The 22,142-nt window shown below is 49.0% G+C and overlaps 1 protein-coding gene across 5 annotated transcripts in view; it reads right to left on the bottom strand.

The window, feature by feature from the left end:
• Positions 1-2,392: 2,392 nt before the first annotated feature.
• The window catches only part of SLC24A4 (solute carrier family 24 member 4), a 178,839-nt gene continuing 159,089 nt past the window's right edge, over positions 2,393-22,142 (bottom strand). For all 5 annotated transcript variants that reach the window (XM_009006465.5, XM_009006466.6, XM_035261308.3 and 2 more), the window contains 4 exons: positions 18,244-18,358; positions 12,125-12,237; positions 11,664-11,729; positions 2,393-10,407 (listed from right to left, as the gene is read on the bottom strand). In XM_009006465.5, coding sequence (XP_009004713.1) covers positions 10,255-10,407; positions 11,664-11,729; positions 12,125-12,237; positions 18,244-18,358 — 447 coding nt within the window. In that variant the 3' untranslated portion in view covers positions 2,393-10,254. The remainder of the gene's footprint in view (positions 10,408-11,663; positions 11,730-12,124; positions 12,238-18,243; positions 18,359-22,142) is intronic.

Raw genomic sequence — 22,142 nt, 5'->3', positions numbered from 1 at the left:
TGATATTCACTCTATTGAAGTGGCCTGGAACTGAACCTCCAATGAACCTGCAATGTCTCTGAGGTATGCCTGTACTGCCATGCAAGCTTAAGAGAGGCGCCGCAATTGCCAATCATTGCTAATCCTGCTCGCCTGTCTTTTGCTTCGAGGGCTGGGACTGCATCTGACACTTCCTTGTATAGTTTGCTTAGCAAAAAAGACATTCAGTAACTACTTGAGGGTAAGGATGTGATTTGTTTCTGTCTCACTTCTCCCTTTTGGGGATATTCACTTCCTCTGAAAATCAAATGTGGTGTTCTCTAGTGTCCTTCAGAGTAATAAACCAGGGTGGTTCATTTGAAATCATGGTATGGCAACAAGCCAGTCAGTTTGAGGGGAAATCTGATCCCACATTGGTCTTCTCAGCCACAGTCCCAGCCTGGGCCTCTGCTGGCATCCCAGATGAGAGTCTGCAGATAGGTGTGCACTCAGCAGGAAGCTCTGGCTTATTTGGAACCACATAGCCCAGGTTCCTGTCTCAGCCCCACTGTTGCTGGCTGTGTGACCTTGGGCAAGTTTCTTCTTACCCTCTCTGGGCCCGTTTTCTCTTCTGGAAGATGGGTGGAGGTGTACCTACCCCAGCGCTGCTTGTGAGGGTTATATGGAGAGTGTCTGTAAGTTCATGACACATGTCAGTTTCCCTTTATTGATTTTTTATTGCTTTATTGATTTTTACAAGAGTAGAACAGGGCTGAGTGAGGTGGCTCATGCCTGTAATCTTAGCACTTTGGGAGGCCAAGGCTGGTGGATTACGAGGTAAGGAGTTCGAGACCAGGCTGACCAACATAGTGAAATCCTGTCTCTACTAAAAATACAAAAATCAGCTGGGTGTGGTGGTGCGTGCCTGTAATCTCAGCTACTCAGGAGGCTGAGGCAGGAGAATTGCTTGAACCAGGGAAGCGGAGCCCAGGAGTTCAAGTCTAGCCGGGGCAACACAGCAAGACTCTGTCTCTGAAACAAACAAACAAACAGAAAATCCAAAACAAAAAAAAAAACAAAGAAATCAAGCTGATAGAGACTGAGCTGTGGCTGTGAAGTCAGCTGAGGGGACAAGCTCCCAGGCAGGTGGAATTCAGCCAAGCTCCCGCTCCCTTGTCTGTTCCGTGAAGCCATGGGCAATGGAAGGGGCTGTGGCTTCTCAGGCTGGTTCTCACAGTTGCTAGCCTAGAGACCCCTTTGTAAAGCAGGGATAACACCCACTCTGTTTCATTAGCTTTGTAAGCCATGAAGTTCCAGATAGCATGAGGGACACCGGGATGCCCAGAGCCTTGAGTACAAGGCCTGCAGAACCCGCAAAGCCCACCCACTGGAATGACCGAGACAGGGTCCTTCCTACTTCGTAATTGACTTCTTATCTCTTAGATGAACTGGAATGAGTTAAAATGAAAGGGGTTTCCAGCCAACTCTCATCTAAAGTAGAACTTCTTGAACTATTTGTGAGCAAGATTCAAACAATATTTTAAAAGAATTGTAATTCATTGTGGACTGATATTTTTGTAATGGAATACAAAGAAATTACTGGAAAGACGCAATGCAAAGCCAGATTCCACAAAATTACTCATCACATTTCCATCAATGCTTAGATTCTCTCTTGATTTCTGCACTTGTCTTGCTGCAGACTGATCAGAAGCCATCTGTGAGCAGGCTTGGGTGTGAGTCGGGCTGATCTATCGTCTCCCCACTTGATGTCAACAGACTACGTGGGCATCACCCAGGAAGTTGCTAGAACTCTAGCATCTTGGGCCTCATCCCATTCCTGCTGAACCAGAACCTGCTTTTTTCACAAGATACCCAACTGATTCGTGTGTATGTTAAAGTGTTCGGTGACACCCATGGCATCTGGGACTCAGGAATGTTTTGCAGAATGAGGGAATTAACCGAAACTTCTACTCCCAAACCTCAATTTCCCATGACATAAGAGCTGATGATGTAGACCTTCTTTCTGAGGAGCAGGCCCAGCTATGTAATTTGCAAAGCCCGCTGCAAAAGGAAAAGGTGGGGCCTCTTTTTAAAACATCATGGAGAATGTCTAAGGTGGTGACAACCAACCTGTGTCCTTCCAATGTTGGCCATATGTGACTGCACAGGTGCCATCCTAGGAAGCTGATGAGCTAAGATTGGGTCATTCTGGACTCACTCATGCTAGCCAAGGTAACTGATGAGAGTTCTGCTCTGTTTCCATCTATTACCGACCATTGTCATTAAAAAGCTCCAAACCCTTCTCCTTTTTGAAGTTTATTTTTTTCTTAATATGCAAATAGAAATGGTTTCAAATGGCTGTTATTCCAATGTATAGAATTCTTTCAAAAATACAAATATGTGCGTGTCTATTAAAACATGAATAGAAGCTCTATTTAGGGAAAGACAACTTGTGCTCATTTATTTTATTGACAGTGTACAGATTTTGATATATTGCATTACAATACTGACTGCTAGATTTCTTGGAAAGGTTTAGTTTAGATTTACGGTAGATTTTTTTTCACAATAAAAATAAACTCATGCCAGTGTTCAGTAACCAATCATATCAATTCAAATTTAAAGACAGTTTTATTAAACTAAGAATCTCATATCACAGAGCATTCACAGTGCAGGAGGTCACAGTTATTGAAAAAATAAATAGCAGGATAAACATACTCATTATTTACAACTTTTCACCTCAATGCTCCTGCTTTGTCCATTAGAGAGAGAATGAACAAAGATCGTGGCGTGCGGCTCAGCATGCCAGAACGATCTTAGGGGGATCTCGAACAATGTGTGAACAGCCCCAGAAGTTCTTGGTTTTGGTTGTTTTTAAGGAGGTTCTTTCAGCAAGAGTCCTCTGATTCCATCTACCTGCTACTTGGTAGGTCAGGACAGGGCCCAGGAAGACCCAGGTCTCCCTCAGGAACCGCGTCTGGCATCCCCTTGGGCATCTTGGATCTGCCTGGCCTCTCCTGGCCCCGTCCCTTCCTTAGCAACTCCTGCATCTACCCAAGGACCTGGCTGCATCTCGCTGACAGCCTTTTTCCTCCCTAGGTAATCAAAGCTCTCTTTGTGCTCAGACAGCATCAACTACTCCCTGCTGGCGGCTGCTGGGCAGGAGACACAGGCAGAGGCGCCCTGCCAGGGAGTGTGTGCTCTGAAATGGAGACTCAGCCTCACAGACCAGCAACCCCCACTGTTGGGCTCCCCAAGAGCTGGCCACCATGGCTCAGCCAGAGTTCTGTCTGCTGGGGCTCCAGGTCCCCAAGGTCCAAGCCTCATGCAGGAAGCTCAAGGAAGCAGACAGTGTGGTCATGGGGTCTGCAGCTGAGAGGGCAGGAATGAAAGGTGAGGGCAGAGATGCCCAGTGGCCAGAAAAAAAAGAAAACCTCACAAGAACATCTTGTTTGGAAAAACAGAGCTGCCTTCTTCACGCTCCAGTCATTTTCAGGAGGGGAAAGTCCTCTCTTTTTCCATTGAAAGAGGACCGCATGTCTGTCCTGAATGGACTTGGGAAATTCTGTGTTGAGAATTCTGGAGCGGCAGCAAAGAAGGCTCTGTTGCTTTGCACATTCCCTTTAGGCACAAAGGCAGATCACACCAAACCATGCATCTAGAAACCAAAAGCTGCTCATTCCCTCTCTTGATACCATAAAACACTTGTTTTCCAGTGATGGGGTGATGAGGGTACCGACTCTCTGCAGGATTAAGAATTTTATTGGCTTGGTCCACAGACAAGTCCCAACCAACATGTTGTATAAAAAGCAACTGCTTGGGCCGGGTGCGGTGGCTCACACTTGTAATCCCAGCATTTTGGGAGGTCAAGGCAGGAGGATCACATGAGGCCAGGAGTTCAAGACCTACCTGAGCAACACAGCAAGACCCTGTCTCTAAAAAAAAGAAAGAAATTAGCTGGGTGTGGTGGCATGTGCCTGTAGTCTCGGCCACTTTGCGGGCCAAGGCAGGAGGATCACTTGAGCCTAGGAGTTTGAGGCTTTTGTGAGCTGTGATCAAGCCACTGCGCTCCAGCCTGGGCAACAGAATGAGACCCTTTCTCAAAAAGAAAAAAAAAAAAAGCAGCCGTTTGTATTCTAGCAACAGTGGGAATAGGTTTGGCTTAGGCCAGCATTCACTGGGGTTATATAACTAAGGAGCCGCCGATTCCCAGACCTGTAAATCCAAGGGATGGAAAAGCCACACAGCCAAGGGCTCAACTTTCCCAGAGGCACCGTGTGGATTTCAGCTCTCAGAGATGCCACCTGTGCCCTCAAGTCCCGGTACAAGAACATCCCAGCATCAGACATCATCCTAGCCTAGAAGAGAGTATTTTGTCAGCCCCGTTAAAAGCAGGAGGAAGAGTCACAACTTTGACAGCTGGACACTGACACTGTGAGATCTGATAAAGAGCCTTAGAAACATGCAGGCAAAAGACGAAAGACCACCTGTGCCCCTGGCAGTGTGTGCTCGAGAATGTTTGAGGGTTTAACAGAGACAATGGCACCTGGGAGCCATTTGTCATTGAAAAGTTAGGAGTTTTAAAACCCTCATAAAATAATCAAAGCCCTAAAACCTCTCAGCTCGCTTCCCTGAAAAGACAGTGCCACCATGGTTACAGAATGGAAGGGAAGCACCTCTTCTCCTGACTTCGGGCAGGCACCCCTTTCCTTGGGTTGGGAGCACAGTGACAGGCTGGACATCCTCCCATTAGCTACCCAGCCTAAAGCTGAGCACAAAATTAGTGTCCCAATTTAGTTTTCTTTATCAACAAGCAAATACAGCAATCTAAATCAAAATGTCTTTTTTGGCCAGGCACAGTGGCTCATGCCTGTAATCTCAGCACTCTGGGAGGCCGAGGTAGGGGGATCACTCGAGGTCAGGAGTTCAAAACTAGCCTGACCAACATGGCAAAACTCCTCTACTAAAAGTGCAAAAATTAGCTGGGTGTGGTGGTGTGTGCCTGTAGTCCCAACTACCTGGGAGGCTTAGGTGGGAGAATCGCTTGAACCCGGGAGGCGGAGGTTACAATGAACCAAGATGGCACCACTGCACTTCAGCCTGGGCAAAAAAGCGATACCCTCTCACAAAAAAAAAAAAAAAAAAAGCCTTTTTAACACCTGTACCCTGGCTAGGCACAGTGGTTCACGCCTGTAATCGAAGCTGTTTGGGAATCCAAGGCGGATGGATCATGAGATCAGGAGTTCAAGATCAGCCTGGCCAAGATGGTGAAACCCCATCTCTACTAAAAATACAAAAATTAGCAGAGCACAGTGGTGGGCACCTGTAGTCCCAGCTACTCAGGAGGCTGAGACAGGGGAATCATTTGAACCCAGGAGGGGCAGGTTGCAGTGAGCTGTGATTGAGCCACTGCATTCTAGCCTGGGCACAGAGCAAGACTCCATCTCAAAAACAAAAAAACCTGTACCCTGTGGATAGGCCCTTTGGGGAACAGCTCTTTGCAGCAAGGTGAAGGGGCCCCCACACAAGCCAGGCTGGCAAAGGTTGTGGGTCAAAGTGAACAGCAAAATCCCATGTTCTCTGCCCTGTGGGACAGGCCTAGAGAAAGATCCCCTTGCTCTTGTTCCCATATAACTGACACAGTGGGGAAGGTTTTCCCAAAGGACAGGAAGGGCCCCTCTCCGTGCTTTGAGAAGCCCCAGAGGGAGGCTTCAAGCCTGAGGGGCTCACAGGATGAGCTACAGGAAATCCTCTGGGTGCGCACACATAAAGAGAGGGCAAGGGTAGTGCTTTGGGCCTAGGATTGGGTAGGGGTTGATGGACTTCCTGCCATCCAAGATCTGCACACAGAGCATTTTCAGAAATTTCTAGAAGTTTCTATGGGCACAGTGTGGCAACAAAGCTGCCAAGATGAGGACCACCTCAGATGCCCCATGTATGCCTGCTAACTGCCCCCAGGGAAGAACATCCCCTATGCAAATCACGTCTAAGAGGGCATTAGAGAGACCATGAATGTTTAAAGCATGGCATTTGGGTACAATCTCCTGAGGATTTTCACCCTAACAGGTTAAGTTCTTTGTTTATTTGAGCCACAAGCATTTGCTGAGAGTGATCACAGGAACAGCACAGCCACCTTTTTCCAGCCAGGGAGGAGCATGGCCAGGAAGGAAAGGAAAGATAGGGGTGGGAGACAAAAGACCAACCCCTGCCCCAAGGACCCATTCACCCTGGGCAGAAAGGACTCTGCTTCTCAACTGCTGAATCCCAGGGGGAAAGTTCCAACATACGGCAACAGAACCTTTGAGTTCCAGTTTTCTAAGCCTCAGTCACCCGTCTCACGTGGCAGGAAGGCACGGAAGGCAGCCCCAGCCGCTGGCTTGGGATTCGCTCTTGCTTTTTCCCAGCAGGCGATGAACTCTGATCCTCTCCTCTGCCTCTCCTGTCCCTCAGTCCACCCCAGCTTTAAGGAGGGGGAGGGGCCCCAGGATGCAGAGAGGAGAAAGCAGGGTATCCAGCAATGACACAACCCACACCCTTCCTGAATTCCTGGTCTGTGCTGGGAGTCGGGGGTTCTCTGAGATGTGGGCTCCTGCTGATGCTATTAGGCTTGCAAACTCCCATTAACAGGGAAGAGCAGGCGGAGGAAACCTGGACCCGGAGCGCCCAGGAACGGGCTTTGGTCAGGGTCTGCAGGACACCCCACCTGGTCAGGGAAGCTTGGTGCCTTTTCAGCAGCTTGGGTCTGTCAAGGCAGGGTACCCACAGGGGCAAAAGCAAGAAACAACCCTAACAAGTGAGGGGTAATGAGCAGCTGAAAATTCACAAGGTCAGCCTGGGTGTGGTGGCTTACACATGTAATCCCAGCACTTTGGGAAACTGAAGTGGGTGGATCACCTGCAGTCAGGAGTTCAAGACCAGCCCGGCCAACATGGTGAAACCCCCGTTTCTAGTAAAAATACAAAAATTAGCTGGGTGTGGTGGCAAGCACCTATAATCCCAGCTACTTGAGAGGATGAGGCAAGAGAATTGCTGGAACTCGAGAGGCGGAGTTTGCAATGAGCCAAGATGGCACCACTGCACTCCAGTCTGGGCGACAGAGCGAGATGCTGTCTCAAAAACTAAAAACAAGAAAATTTGTAAGAGCACCCAGCTCTGTGCATAAAGAGGAGACACGAGTGACAAGGGGAAGAGACACAAGGGCCAGCAGGCTGTGGGTAACAGGAAGGATGGGTGGGTAAGGTGAGGACTCTGTCCTGCTCACGGTGTCCTTAATCACCAGTCTCTCACTGCAGCTGACCCAGAACCTTCCTCCAGGGCCAGGTTCTCAAGATACTGGACACCTTCCACCTTGACCATGCTTGACCTGGGGAGGCCAAATTCCAAACCAGAAGTCCACAGGAACCACCTGCTCCTGTGTCTATAGGCATTTTCCATCTGAGTACAATGGTTTGTTTTTTCCTTCTTTCCTGCCCTCAATGAGAAGAGCTAAATTCATTTTTTCCAATTGCCTATTTCTGTACCAGAGTAATTACCCCATGCTAATTAGCTTTGGGAATAAAATAAAGTAATCCTGCATAGTGATGAAAGCGTAATTTAAAAAGGATGGCCTAATTAATCATGCAAGTTTTTAAACTTGTGATGGAAAAATATTTAGTTAAAAAAGAGAATTTTCCACCTACAGTGTACACACAGTTTTCTAGATTTAATAGATGCATAGATCCTTTAAAGGAAGTTACATTGGCACATTAAAGTCAAAAGAAAATCAGCCAAGAGGAGCACATCACATATTAAAAAGATTATTTTAGTTTCTAACTGCAACTTTAGAGACTAAGAGTATCCATTTATAATCTCAAATGGATTCTGCTGAGGAAGAGGAGGGTAATTAGGAAATGTATGCTCTGAAAGCTACACAAGCCTTCAGAGATCGAAACCAGCAGGGACACCATCAGGCGCCACGTGGCCTGTGCCTTGTCATAGCTAAAAACAATTTTTGGTCTTTCTTTTTTCAAGAAAATAGAGGCATTGGATAGGGACTGATATTAGGATACGACCTGAGGAACCCAGGAGTTGATGATATATTGAAGAGGTTTTGACTCAAACTGTAAGTACCAACCAGGAGGATGAAGTCACATCCACACTCACTCCCCAAGTGTGGCCAACTCAGAGGCTGGACTGGGAGGGGTGATGGGCTGGTGCTTGGCCTCCCTTCTGCTATGACTGGCCACTGAACTAGAGTCCCTTGACCTCTCGAAGACACTACTTTCTGTTAAATGGGGAGAATAATCCCTACATATATCACAGGACCATTTGAAGAATCAAAACAGAGACAGAAGCACTTTGGAACCTGGCTGAGCCTGTAAGATGGGAGGGACAGGGGAACTAAGCTACTCAGGGCACAGAGTGGACTCAAGGGCTCTGGAGTCCCTGAAGCTAAAGTTTATACTGGTGAACTGCAGGGTCCCTGCTTTCATGCTTTGCTGATTTCTTAGGAAAATCACCCTCATCCTCAAGTGGAAGACCATTGAACCCAATTTCTAGGTAAAAAAAAAAAAAGAGAAAAACCTGAACTTGGCGTAGCTATGATACAAATACTGATGTGAATCCCGAATAGAAGCCTGGGGGTGGGGGTGAGGGCCCATGGCAGGCTCACGCAACAGGGAAGTCAGCGACACAAGCATGAACACTTTCTCCTTTTGAAACTCAGGAGGCCCTAAAGAGCACAGAAATTTCCACCCGGGTCACCATCTTTGAGTCTCAGGAAGGGATTAGCTACTGGATTTAAACTCATCACTAAGTTGCAAGCGATGTCTGGTGAATCAGGAAAAATGTTCTTTCTTCTTACATCATCATGGGTAGTTCCCATACATTCATCCGTGCAAAATATCTCAATATTCAAAGTGCATCAAATCGGATAGACTTTTGCAATAGAAATATTAAAAAAATAAAAAACCTCTCTATAAAATTAATTGTGCTTTCTTTTTTTAGAAACCATACCTGGTTTGTATTCATACATCTTTTAAATATATATTTGAGAGCTATGAAGTGGTGGAAAATTATTTTATAACTTTCTATCTAGTTTTGAGTCAGCATCCCATTTGTGGCCTTTCACATGTAAATGACATGATTCCAGAAGCTTAGCTCTATAAATATTCTAAATTATGATTTTCACACTTGCCTTCCGCTAACCAGAAAGCAATCTGTGGTGCTGCAGGCAATCTCTCTTCTCGTCACTAACCAGCACTTCGGATACTCAGTCCAGTTCAGCAGGCTATGAAATTTGTTGGGCATATTAACAACTGGGCCTTTCCACAGGGTAGTTCTGAAACTAGAGTGTTAACAAAGACGTGACAAACCCACATGGACAGTGCATTGTCACATAGAAGATCTGGAAAGTACAGCTGTAAACTATAATCTCCAGTCTCTGAGTTAGCACCTTTCCACATCCGTCTCTCCCCTTTTTCTCTATCCCGAACCAGGCAACTCAGCACCAATGCAAGATGGTGCACAGAGGATCTGTGTCTCTATGCTCGTGACCTTTCTGGTCTGTATCACGATCCTTTCATATGGAATGGAAGTTTTCAAGTATGATGACCTAGATGATGTTTCCTTGCTTATTCTCATATTTCATTGCTTATTCTCTGAATGCATCAATTAAAGTGGGAAGAATATTCACTCATTTTCTCTCTTCTGCAGAAAAAATTATTTTCATTCTTACAGTTTTTCCAGGAAAAGGGGTAGAATGTCTGCCATCATGGGCCCTAAACCCCCAACAGGTTGAGGTCTTGCCTCTTCCAAACCATGGGTGTTTCTGGCAGAAGTCAGAGGCTCCCAGGAGCACTTGCTGCCTAAGGAACCACCTCTGGGTCGGAGGTGACACTTCAGAACAACATTCCTATTTTGCACCTGCCCTCTGAGCGCTCATGCTTACAAATGACCTCATTTTCAAGGCTGCCTGTGGAACAGAAAGACAAACTGCATGCAGAAGTCCTTCTGACTAACGTGTGCAGGAGAGACGAGATGCCCACACATCTCTGCAGTTGGCAGCTCAGGGGTCTTGGAAGCTGCTCAGATAATGTCCCCCAAATCCAGCCTTGCAGGGACGGAACTCCAAGGAGGAGGAGGATGCCCGGCAGCCTGGCCTGTGACCAGACAAAGACCACATGACTCTTCCTTCCAGTGCGTGAAAGAACAGACGGTGGCTGCCTATGCAGGAGAGACCTGTGGTTGGGGGTGGTGGGGAGAGGAGGACGCCAGTGTCACAGGGTGTCCAGATCAGCTCCCAGGGGCCACGACTCAGCGCTAATCATCTTCCCGGCACATTGGCAAGTTGACGAAGGTAAAGACGTTAAACTCTATCATTATGGAGAAGCACAAGAAGATGGCGTAGAGAACCAGCACGTAGACGCCCAGCTTTCGGTCCAGCTGCCACTTGTTTAGGTGGATACCGAGGACCTGGGAGGACAGAGTGCGGGAGCTAGGCTTGCAGGACAAAGAAATACAAGAGGCATTTCTATAAAAAAGTGACACCTACGTGAGGAAGCCTAGAACATTCTGCAGAATGTGGGCAAGAATAGGGGCTGCTGCAGGAAGACCCTCAGTTTGACCTGAATAAGTGAGAGGGCTTAGACTTGCCCCATGAAAGGGTGAGTCTCTGGCCCAGCCGCATTGACTCAGGGACACACAGCAGCTGCCCTCGTAGGACCGACCCAGCCCAGGCAGGCACGTCACTTCCTCCTGGCCAGTCATAAGCATGTGGTCCTCCTTGCCCAGGCCTTCTCTAGAGACAAACAGGGGTTTTAGTTGGATGATCCCTGTGCTGTGCTTCAGAGCGTGGCACCATGATCTTTCCCCCCACTTCCTTAGAACAATTTCCAAGCCTCCTATGGATCCCTGGCTTTGCAAATGTCTGCTCTCTCTCTCTCTCTCTCTCTCTCGCTCTCTCTCGCTCTGTGTGTGTGTGTGTGTGTGTGTGTGTGTGTGTGTGTGTTTGGGGTAGAGGGTTAAAGCACAGAATTATCCTACATTCCTCCCTGACCCTTCTACTCTTCCTTCCACTGCCTTCCTCCTTGTCCCTTAATCAAGGCTCCCTGGGGCTGGATCCCAGGAACCTCACTGGAGCATTGGGGGTCAAAAGTTATGAGTTCCATCAGAAAAGAGTAACCTGGGTTCAAATCCTAGCTTTGCCATTGCCCAATTCTGTGACACCAGAAAGTTAACCCCTGAGCCCCGATTTCTTCTGCAGTGGGAATGATGATAGTACCTCCCTCATCAGGTGGTTGTAAGGAGAGAATAAAGTGATGCCAAAGTCAAGAGCTCAGCACAGGCCTGAGCATGTGGGGGAAGGAAGCCTCGATTATCCCAACGTGCCATCCTGAGGGATGTCAAGCCTCTCATTTGTCAGCTCAGATGGGCAGGGGAAGATTTCTCTCCTGATGACACTAGAGAGGGACTGGGGCCAGGCCACGGGAAGGAAATGCCGTTCGCTCCCTCTGGGGACTTCTTATCTACCCAGGGAAAGCACAGTGAGGTGGCAGTGCACATGGCGGAAACTGGACTTGGGAGAATCTGTGAACATCTACATTTTCTTGCCTTTATCCTTCACTATCAAGGGAAGTGACAGGGGTGTTTAGAGTCACGTAAGTGATGAGGCGGAATCAGATGAAATCAAGTATGCATGAGGCATCTGTGTTGGAATTGTAAACACTCACGGTGAGAGCGACAGAGCCCAGCAACAGGACCACCGAATAGACCAGCCCCCGGCTATTGATCTTCACCTGGAAAATCAAACACACATGCCCTGAATCTCTTGACTGCTGGGAGCCAATCCATCCTGAAATCCCAGCATGCCTCGGCCAATGCATTCCCTCATCAGGAAAACACAGGTGTTTACTGGTGACCATGTGGCCACGAAGGGCCAGGGAAATATGGATTCAAGTCATGACCCTGCTCATCTGAGGAGTTGGCCTGGATGGGGACAGGCACGCCAGTGGGCTAGGATAAGGAGTGGAAGTGCAGACATCCCTAGGATGCTCTGGAAGCTGTTATGGAAAGTGGGTACGTGAGTGCCACAGAGAAGAGGAGGGCATCTCCCAGAGCCTCTGGCTGGAACTGGGCCAATGCCACTATCCTCTCTGGTAAAACACGTCTGTTCAAGGTGAGAGGAACTTACCGTTGATCCGTAATTAACAACCATGGTCTGCAAGCCCCATGGTACGCCAAGTCCTACCAGGATGTCAAACACATTGCTTCCTATGGTGTTGGAGACTGCCATGTCCCCAAGACCTGCAGGGGACAATGACACATCTCTTTTATTAAGAGCGGGTCACCAGAAACCTATATTCTTTCTTCCAACTGCTCTATCAGCACCATTCCTTGGAAAGGAATTCCTTCTTCAAGGACCTTACATTTCTAAAAGCATTTCATGAGGCCTGAGATTCGCTCCCTTCCTGAAGCCTAAAGGGGACTATTATGGGTTGAATGGTGACCCTCCAAATTCAGATGTTGAATTTCTAACCCTCAGTACCTAAGAATGTGGCTTTATTTGGAGATAAGGTCTTTATAGAGGTAACAGGTTGAAATGAGGTCTTGAGGGTGGGCCAATATGACTGGTGTCTTTATAAAAAGGAGAAATTTGGACACACAGGGAGAACCTGGGCAAAGATGAAGACAGCCAAGGACACCGAAGCAAGAGGGGCCCGGAACAGATTCTCCCTCAGGCTTCTGGCCCCCAGAACTGTGAGACAATACACTTCGGTTGTTCATGGCACCCGGTTTGTGGGAAAGACGGCCTAGCAGATGCATATGGGCTCTTCAGGATCTCTCCTGCCAGGCTCATCAGCTGAAGTTCTCTGAGGACTTCCAGCAGATGTCCCCCACTTCATGCTCCCAGCTGCCCAGGGCTGGGTGTCGGCGTGGGGGCATCACCTCACGTCACAGATGATGGAACTGAGGCTTGGAATATGCCCAAGGGCGTGTTTTGCAGGTGGCCCGAAGACACCTGGTCCAGCATTCTTTATACCAAGCCTTGAAGCATATGGGACCCAGGCATGTCCCCACTTCATGTCCATCTGGGATCTGTCACTGTGGCTTTATTTGGAAATAGGTTCTTTGAGGATGTACTCAAATAAGGTAAAGTCATACTGAATTTGGGGGGGTTCTAATCTGATAACTGGTGTCCTTATAAGAAGGAGGAAGTCAGCCAGGCGCAGTGGCTCATGGCGGTAATCCCAGCACTTTTGGAGGCTGAGGCAGGTGGATCATGGATCACTTGAAGCCAGGAGTTCAAGACCAGCCTGGCCAACAAAAGTAGAACTAAATTTTAAAAACTTAGTCTCTACTAAAAGTACAAAAATTAGCTGGGTGTGGTGGCACATGCCTATAGTCCTGGCTACTCGGGAGGCTGAGGCAGGGGCACTGTTTGAACCCAGGACGCAGAGGCTGCAGCAAGCTGAGATTGCACCACTATATTCTAGCCTGGGTTACAGAGTGAGGCTCCATCACACACGAAGAAGAAGAAGAAGAAGAAGAAGAAGAAGAAGAAGAAGAAGAAGAAGAAGAAGGAGGAGGAGGAGGAGGAGGAGGAGGAGGAGGAGGAGGAGGAGGAGGAGGAGGAGGAGGAGGAGGAGGAGGAGGAGGAGGAGGAGGAGGAGGAGAAAGAATAAGGAGGAGGAGGAGGAGGAGGGAAAGAGGAGGAGGGGAAGGAAGAGGAAGAGGGGAAGAAGGAGGAGGAGGAAGGGAAGAAGGAGGAGGAGGAAGGGAAGAAGGAGGAGGGGAAGGAGGAGGGGAAGGAGTAGGAGGAAGGGAAGGAGGAGGAGGGGGGAAGGAGGAGGAAGGGAAGAAGGAGGAGGAGAAGGGGAAGGAGGAGGAGGAGGGGAAGGAGGAGGAGGGGAAGGAGGAGGAGGGGAAGGAGGAGGAAGGGAAGGAGGAGGAGGAGGAAGGGAAGGAAGAGGAAGGGAAGAAGTAGGAGGAGGAGGGGAAGGAGGAGAAGGAGGGGAAGGAGAAGGAGCAGGGGAAGGAGGAGGAGGAAGGAAAGAAGGAGGAGGAGAAGGGGAAGGAGGAGGAGGAGGGGAAGGACAAGGAGGAGGGGAAGGAGAAGGAGGAGGGGAAGGAAAAGGAGGAGGGGAAGGGGGAAGGAGGAGGAGGAGGGGAAGGAGGAGGAGGAAGGGAAGGAGGAGGAGGAAAGGAAGGAGGAGGAAGGGAAGGAGGAGGAGGAAAGGAAGGAGGAGGAGGAAAGGAAGGAGGAGGAGGAAAGGAAGAAGGAGGAGGAGGAAAGGAAGGAGGAGGAGGAAAGGAAGAAGGAGGAGGAGGAAAGGAAGAAGGAGGAGGAGGAAAGGAAGGACGAGGAGGAAAGGAAGAAGGAGGAGGAGGAAAGGAAGAAGGAGGAGGAGGAAAGGAAGAAGGAGGAGGAGGGGAAGGAGGAAGAGGAAGGGAAGGAGGAGGAGGAGGGGAAAAAGGAGGAGGATGGGAAGGAGGAGGAAGAGGAGGGGGAGGTGAAGAAGGCAACAGCACCCATGACCTGGCTGGGATCATAGGACATTGGATTTTATGCCCTAGTGGTTTCTGAAGGGTGAGCTCCCTTTCCTCAACCAGACTAGAAGCATATCAGAGGCTGGGGCCCATGTCCTCGTCCTTCCCCTTCCTGTCCAGCTGTCCAGTATTCAGCTAGCCACACAATCAGGAAGCTAGTAACTGGAGAGGCATATAATTAAGAAAGCAAACTTTTATAAGTAAGACTCGTACTGGCTGGAATCTGCCCGAACCCGGCCGTTTAGCCATATTTCCTCACTACTCTCCTAACCTGGCACACACATACATGTTTTTGGAATGAACAAACCTGAAACACAAATGCCTAGATTTACAACCTTGCTTTGGTAGCTGGAATGCATGGTGGCCAACTCGAATCGGTACCCAGACAGTAGGCCCATCTCTGTCCGACCGCCAGCCTGCCTGTCACGTAGCTGGTCACCTCTTCCTCCCTTGGTCTTTGCTGTCATCTGTTGACCCCTTACACTCCTCCTCCCAGCCTTCCCCAAGCACTGTTCTGAGTGACTTCAAAACCTCAGCAACTTAGTCCTATTAGGGGTGGTGTCTCTGGGAAACTGGCCTTCTGGTCTCCCAGTGCCTGGCAAGACGTAGGAATGTCCAACAACTGCAGAGGCCCAGCTAGCTGCCCCTGGTGAAGGGGCAGGCACTCCAGCAGGTCCAGGGTATAGAAAGGTGCCTGAATTTGCAGAGGAGGGAAAGAGCGGGTCTCAGGTTTAGTGGACTTCCTGCTCTGCACAAACGGGGCTGCCGGCAGCTGTGTGGGCCTTTGAGGACTTTCTAGGGCAGTGTGACTCAAACTTTAGCAAGCTCAGGAATCACCTAGGGGTCTTGTGAAAATGCAGATTCTGATTCAGTGGGCCTGGGCAGGGCTTGGGAGTCTGCATTTCTCACAAGCTCCCAGGTCAAGCTGATGCTCAGGGCTGGGTCCATGCTTTGTGCTGGGGGCCTGGAGGGAGCCCCGGATATGGTGCCTTTGCAGTAGAGCACACGCTGCGTGGCCTCCTGGTTCGTGCAGCAGACTCTGAACAGGGGTTCTTCCATCTTTTGTCATCAGGAAGCTATTTTTTTTTCTTTTTTTCTCCTTCTACTTCTCTTCCTCCTCTTTCTTCTTTTCCTCTTTCTTTTTATTTGTAATGAAGTCTCTCTCTGTCACCCAGGCTGGAGTGTAGTGGCGCAATCTCAGCTCACTGCAACATCCACCTCCCAAGTTCAAGCAATTCTCTCGCCTTACCCTCTGAGCAGCTGCGACTACAGGCACAGGCCACCAAGCCTAGTTAATTTTTTTTTTTTAATAGAGATGGGGTTTTGCCATGTTGGCCAGGCTGGTCTCGAACTCCTGACCTCAGGTGATCTGCCTGCCTCAGCCTCCCAAAGTGCTGGGATTACAGACGTGAGCCACATGCCCAGCCAGGAAGCTATTTTTAAACACGTTTGTTGGAGTCCCTGTCAATCATATCAATGTTATCCTGAGGACAACTGCACACCCCACCCCTGGCCTCACCCTTCCTCAGTTTCTGTACTTGCATATTTCACTATGGCCACTCTGAGATGATGTCCTGCTTCAGAGCCCCATCTGTCCCTTGGTCCTAAAAGAGACTCTCTGTTGACCTTCGTGGGACACTTGGGACACTCCTGCAAGTCCTTAAACATCCAGCACCCTGACACCGCTCTCTAACCCGATCTCTGGGTGCAGCTGTGTAAGCTACACACTGACTTCCCACTGTGTCCACCCAGCCGACCGCAACTGGGGATGAACTTGTCATCTGTTCATCACGACTAGGGATGAAGTTGTCATCACGCTGGAGCTGGCATGACTGAATCCCACCAAGTTCATGTCGCTGAACATCCGCCAGGCCCCTGGTGCTCACCAGCTTTCCCTCTACTCACTGTCCTGGGCTGAGTACCCTGCCCCCTTCATGTCCACCTGGAACCTGTGACTGGCTTTATTTGGAAATAGGCTCTTTGAGGACGTACTCAAATTAAGGCAGGTCATACTGAATTGGGGTAGGTTCTAATCTGATAACTGGTGTCCTCAAAAGAAGGAGGAAGTTGGCCGGGCGCAGTGGCTCACGCCTGTAATCCCAGCCCTTTGGGAGGCTGAGGCAGGCAGATCACTTCAGTCCAGGAGTTCGAGGCCAGCTTGGTCAATGTGGCATAACTCCATCTCTACTAAAAATAGAAAAATTAACTGGGTGTGGTGGCACGTGCCTGTAGTCCTGGTTTCTCAGGAGGCTGAGGCAGGAGCACTGCTTGAACCCAGGAGGCAGAGGCTGCAGTGAGCCACAATTGCGCCACTGTACTCCAGCCTGGGCAACAGAGTGTGACTCCATCACAAAAAAAAAAAAAAAAAAGAAGGAGGAGGAGGAGGCGAAGAAGAGGAGGGAGATGAGTGGGAGGACGGGGAGGAGGGGAGGAGGGGAGGAGGTAGAAGCAGGAGGAGGAGGGGGAAGGAAGAAGAAAGAAGAAGGAAGAAGAAGAAAGGAGGAGAAGGAGGAGAGGGAGGAGGAGGAGGAGGAGGAGGAGGAGGAGGAGGAGGAGGAGGAGGAGGAGGAGGAGGAGGAGGAGGTTTGGACAGATATACAGAGGGAAGAATGCAGCCTGAAGGCAGAGGTAGAGATTGAAGTGTTTCAGCTACAAGCCAGGGAGACCCAAGGACTGTGGTGAACACTGGAAGCTAGGAAGGGGAAAGGAAGGGTCCTCTTCTAGAGCCTTCAAGGGACCATGGCCCTGCTGATGCCCAGCTTTCAGACTTCTAGCTGCCAGCGCTATGAGATGATGAACTTCTGTTGTTTCAAGGCACTCAGTTGTGGCACTTTTATGACTCCCCTAGGGAACTAACATGCTCACATAGAAGGTCACCCAGTTAAATTCCATTCCCCTCAGCTGCTGTCCCTAACTGTCCCCATGCTCTGTAAGGGCCCTGACTACCAGCAAACATACTCCCACTCTTCCTTTCTCTCGTGGTTTCTCAGGCCCAACTCACTAACCAACCAATCAACCTTGCTCTATCTTGGAGGAGTCAAATATCCGGTCCCTCTTCCCAAAGCCAGCCTTTCTCTTCGGGCACTATTCTCTTCTCGTGTCTTCTGTGAGATTTCACTCCATTATTCACCTATCCCCATCCCAGTACTTTCAAACTCTGCGCTGCGAGGAACATCTGTGGATGCCCATGCTGGGATGCTACCTCGCTAGCAGAAAAGGAGAAGTCAGTAAAACCCTCACTTGCTACAGATCTTTTGTTCCACCAGCAAAGCCCATACACTCATTCCTCGTCTTGCTCAGCCCATGCCATGTACGATACCCAAAACAAAAACCACCAAACAAACCCCAATGTTACAGACATTCTAGAGGTCAGAAGAAGAATGGGGGGGTTGGATGTACAGGATGCCTGTGCTTTGCCTTTCTGGGACCAGAACGTTTCTTCTTATTAGCTCATTTGCTGTATAAAGTCTGGGTTTGGCCTCTGTTCAATCTCACATTAACTGCTGATCTCAGAACATTTTTGTTTTTATATAACCACCCTAGCAAAGGCTTCTAGAGAGAGGTCTGGAGGAGTTCATCTTGGTAGCTTTCTCTCCCTGGATGGAATTGAATAAATGATGCTTTCTAGATGTCACAGGTTTTCTCCATAGCAGGACTTGACCACTGCCAGTCACAAGAGCCACAGCTTGATCAACTGTAAGTCAGGCAGGGCTGAGGACGCGGCAGCCTGTGTGACTGTGAGGGCTGGGGCATAATCCGTACCTTGTCTTGCCACAATTAAGCTGGCCATGCAGTCTGGAACACTTGTCCCTGCTGCCAGGAAAGTAATGCCCATGATGACATCCGGGATCCCAAGTGTGTATCCGATAATAGTCACCTGCGGGATCGGGTGGAGACACGAGCGCTCAACCAACAGTATGTGGACTTACAAGACATTCCCAGTATTAGAGACACTGTACGCATGGGAAACTGGGTTATTTTGGAATTAGTGGGGCTGCCTCTTTTTTTTTTTTACCCTGAATGATGAGTCTAAGAAGGCAGAGGATGGAAGGATGGAAAGAAGGAAGATCTCGTGCATGCACATACCATCCAGAGTGCTCAGGACCAGGGATGCCACACGAGCCCTGCTTTACCCTGGACTCCAAGCCTGGGCCCTCTGAGCCCCCCGAATCTCAGGCTTCAGACAGGGAAGCAGGTTCAAGTCCAGAGCCCCAGGGGCTGGTCTTGGCCCTGTCCTATCTGTGTGACTTCACGGAAGTCATGTTTTCTCTTTCGTCCTCAGTTTCCTCAACCGCACAAGTGTGCTGGGGACATGGACAATCCCTTTCCAAGTCCCCTCCCTTTTGAAACTGACATTCAAGAATCATTCTTCCAAAGCCTTGGGGGTGAGAGCTATATTAATAAAAGGTGTAGGTGAAGGGGATGGACAGGTGGGGCTTCACTGCTTGCTGGATCCTCACCAGGACATAGTGAAGGTAAGTGCAGGGCGCCCAGGCGAGCACACCTTGCATAGGCAGAGATCAAGGCTACCCTGGGCACTGCCTTCTTCATAGACTTTTACTGACAAGGCCATTCTACTCCCCCAAACTGAGGCTATCTGAAGTTCAAACCCATAGGTAAGAGTGCCCCAGTAAAGTTGTTCCAGTGACCCCAGAACCCTGGTTTAAGAAACAAGGGGCCAGACGCAGTGGCTCTTGCCTATAATCCCAGTACTTTGGGAGGCCAAGGTGGGCAGATCAGGAGGTCAGTTGATCAAGACCATCCTGGCTAACACGGTGAATCTCTGTCTTTACTGTAAATATAAAAAATTATCTGGGCGTGGTGGCACACACCTGTAGTCACAGCTACTTGGGAGACCAAGGCAGAAGAATCGCTTGAACCCAGGAGGCGGAGGTTGCAGTGCGCTGAGATCACGCCACTGCTCTCTGGCCTGGGTGACAGAGCAAGACTCCATCCAAAAAAAAAAAAAGAAGAAAGAAAGAAAAGAAAAGAAACAAGGGTGGGGTTTATAAATCACAGTGGTGGGGGCTGGGGTGTCCTGTCTCACTGACAATTAACAGAACGGATTTAATCATACTGTTATTTTCTGTAACTACAGAAGAATTTCACATATTTATTAATTTCATCGTCCTGATTCTCATGCCCACTCAAATGTCATAAAATACTTTCTTTACTTGTAATATTGCTTTGAAAATATACTCCAGTAAGAGAAATCACTGGATCCTTTCTTTAAAATGTAGAGATGGACTGGCCTTTAATTCTATTCAGAAAAATTAAAAATCGCAAATCCAATTCACTTAAGGCACAGTTTTCATTATCTCTGATTGTCATCTTTTTCTAGGGAGTTTTTGTTTGTTTGTTTGTTTTTTGAGACAGGAGCTTGCTCTGCTCTACAGCCCAGGCTGGGGTGCAGTGGACTGATCACAGCTCACTACAGCCTCAACCTCTTGGGTTTAAGCAATTCTTGTACCTCAGCCTCTTGAGTAGCTGAAACTACACTAGGCATGGCTAATGGCTATTTTTTTTATGTTTTGTAGACACAGGGTCTCACTATGTTGCCCAGACTGGTCTTGAACTCCTGGGCTCAAGTGATCCTCCTGCCTTGGCTTTCCAAAGTGCTGGAATTACTGGTGTAAGCCACCACACCCAGCCTCTAGGAAGTTTAGAAGTTTAGATAGTAACTAATTCCAGCTCTTCTCCCACATCACCCATATGGAGTGGGTTATGGGGACTTTAATCATCATGGAAGCATGGAAACAGCATTGGCTGCATCTCATGGTGAAAATGGCTAATATTTACTGTTATGAGCATCCAGCCATGCTGCAAACTCAACTCACAATGCCTGAACAAGATGACGTAAGACTAGGTTGAAATTGGGTCTAATGTACACAACACTGATTCAACACAATAAGGGCACTATAAGAAATCTCACTGCTCAGTGGCCAAACTGTGCATTATTCAGCGATGCTTATGATCAGCTGACTGCTACCAGGTAATCACCTCTAACTGGCTGTTGGTTTCAATAAGTGGCTAACTACTGGATGCTTCTGACACTGTCTAACCACACCTGTTTCAGGCTGGGAGTAGGGTATGAAAGGGAGTGGTCAGGAGGGACACGAATGAGTTCCTTGGCAGGGGCGGACTTGAATGTTAAAGTGTCCCCATGTCCCCCATTCAGCTGAACCAAGGCCAGGGTGTTCCAAGTGTGTGTGCCTGGGGCTGGGGCAGATGCCGGGGGCCTGGAGGCTTGGAGTGGTTCTGCTCCTCCTGATACATGACTTGATTCATTCACTAAAACACAATCACAGAGTCAGTTCTGAGCTTCTTTCTGGGATACAGAGCTCTAAGCAGGTACCAGGAGAAAGGGAGCAGGCTGGGGGCAGCGCCTTCCACCAGCTGGTGTCTCGGGGAGGCTCTGCTACAGGGACAGGGGGGCTGCTGCACTGATAGGTGTAAGGACACACACAGAGGCAGGGGCAGGTCCCTAATCAGCCTGAGGAAGAATCTGAGGCATGGGAACAGGCCAGGGGCATGGGATTTCAGGAAAGCCCAGGCAAAATGGCTCCCATGCACTGTGCAGAACCCAGCAATGCTCTGGGAGGGATGGGGGAAGGCGCAATTGGGTTGGGGAGAGGGAAGAGCCAGGATTGGCCAAGTGCCTAGAATGTGCTGGGCTCTCCTTTCATTCTCCCAGTGGCCTTGTAAGAGATCCATGATCACCCTTACTTCATAGAGGAGATCACCAGCTTCCAGGGTTTGCAAGAGGTAGGACTAGGATTCAGCACTGTTTGCATGTGATCCAGGATCCTTTGTTCCCCGCTAAACGGCACGGTTTCTCTGGAGTTAAGTGAAAGGTGGCCTCTGTGCCAGGATGGAACATTTGCTGGCCCTGCTGTCTCTCACATCAAGATCACTTGCCTTCTCTACTGCTGCTGTCAGCCATTAGAAGGAGAATAAAGTGACACAATGCTAACCACTAGGGTGTAAGGGGCTGAGAGTGAGCTTCACAATCAACAGAACTGCAGCCATGCTGGAACCACTTCCCCACTTTTTGCTCCTGGGAATGAGGAGGAGAAGTGGGAACCCTATTAGGTGGTATACAGAGAGTGGGGACGGAGGCTCCTGCGTGGCCTGACCCAACTCAGTCCAGTCAATGAAAGGTTTATATGGGAACCTGTCCTGTGTGCCCATGGGAGCTTGTGAGGAGCTACAACAATGCCTCTCTGCCTGCAAAACTCCCATTCAATGAAATCTGAAAAGTCCAGTAGCAAACTGAGAGGGAGCTTACAGGAGTAGTTGAGCTCATGGGCTTAGGAGATCAATACCTGGGTTCTAATCCTAACTCTAGCACTCACTGACTGTGTAACCTTGGGGAAATTACTCAATTTCTCTATGCCTCAATTTCCCCCATTTGTTAGATGGGGATAATAATGCCCATCCCTTGGGGTTGTTATGAGGATAAGAAAGAGTTTATATGAAATGCTTAAACAAGTATCCAGCACATCAGTTGGAGGGGGAGCATTCCTGGGCAGGAGCACAGAACAAGCTGTCTTGTGTCCAACCTCATCTCCCTCAACTCCAGTCTCCTTCCTACACATTCCCTTGGGACCCTGGAAACCAAGGGTGCTTGGTGATCAGCCACCTGTCATATTGCTCTGCCT

Source organism: Callithrix jacchus, chromosome 8 (assembly GCF_049354715.1).
Source record: "Callithrix jacchus isolate 240 chromosome 8, calJac240_pri, whole genome shotgun sequence".
Classification (NCBI taxonomy): Eukaryota; Metazoa; Chordata; class Mammalia; order Primates; family Cebidae; genus Callithrix; species Callithrix jacchus.
Note: the sequence above shows the minus strand (reverse complement) of the source record. Positions and strands in the feature narration are given on the sequence as shown.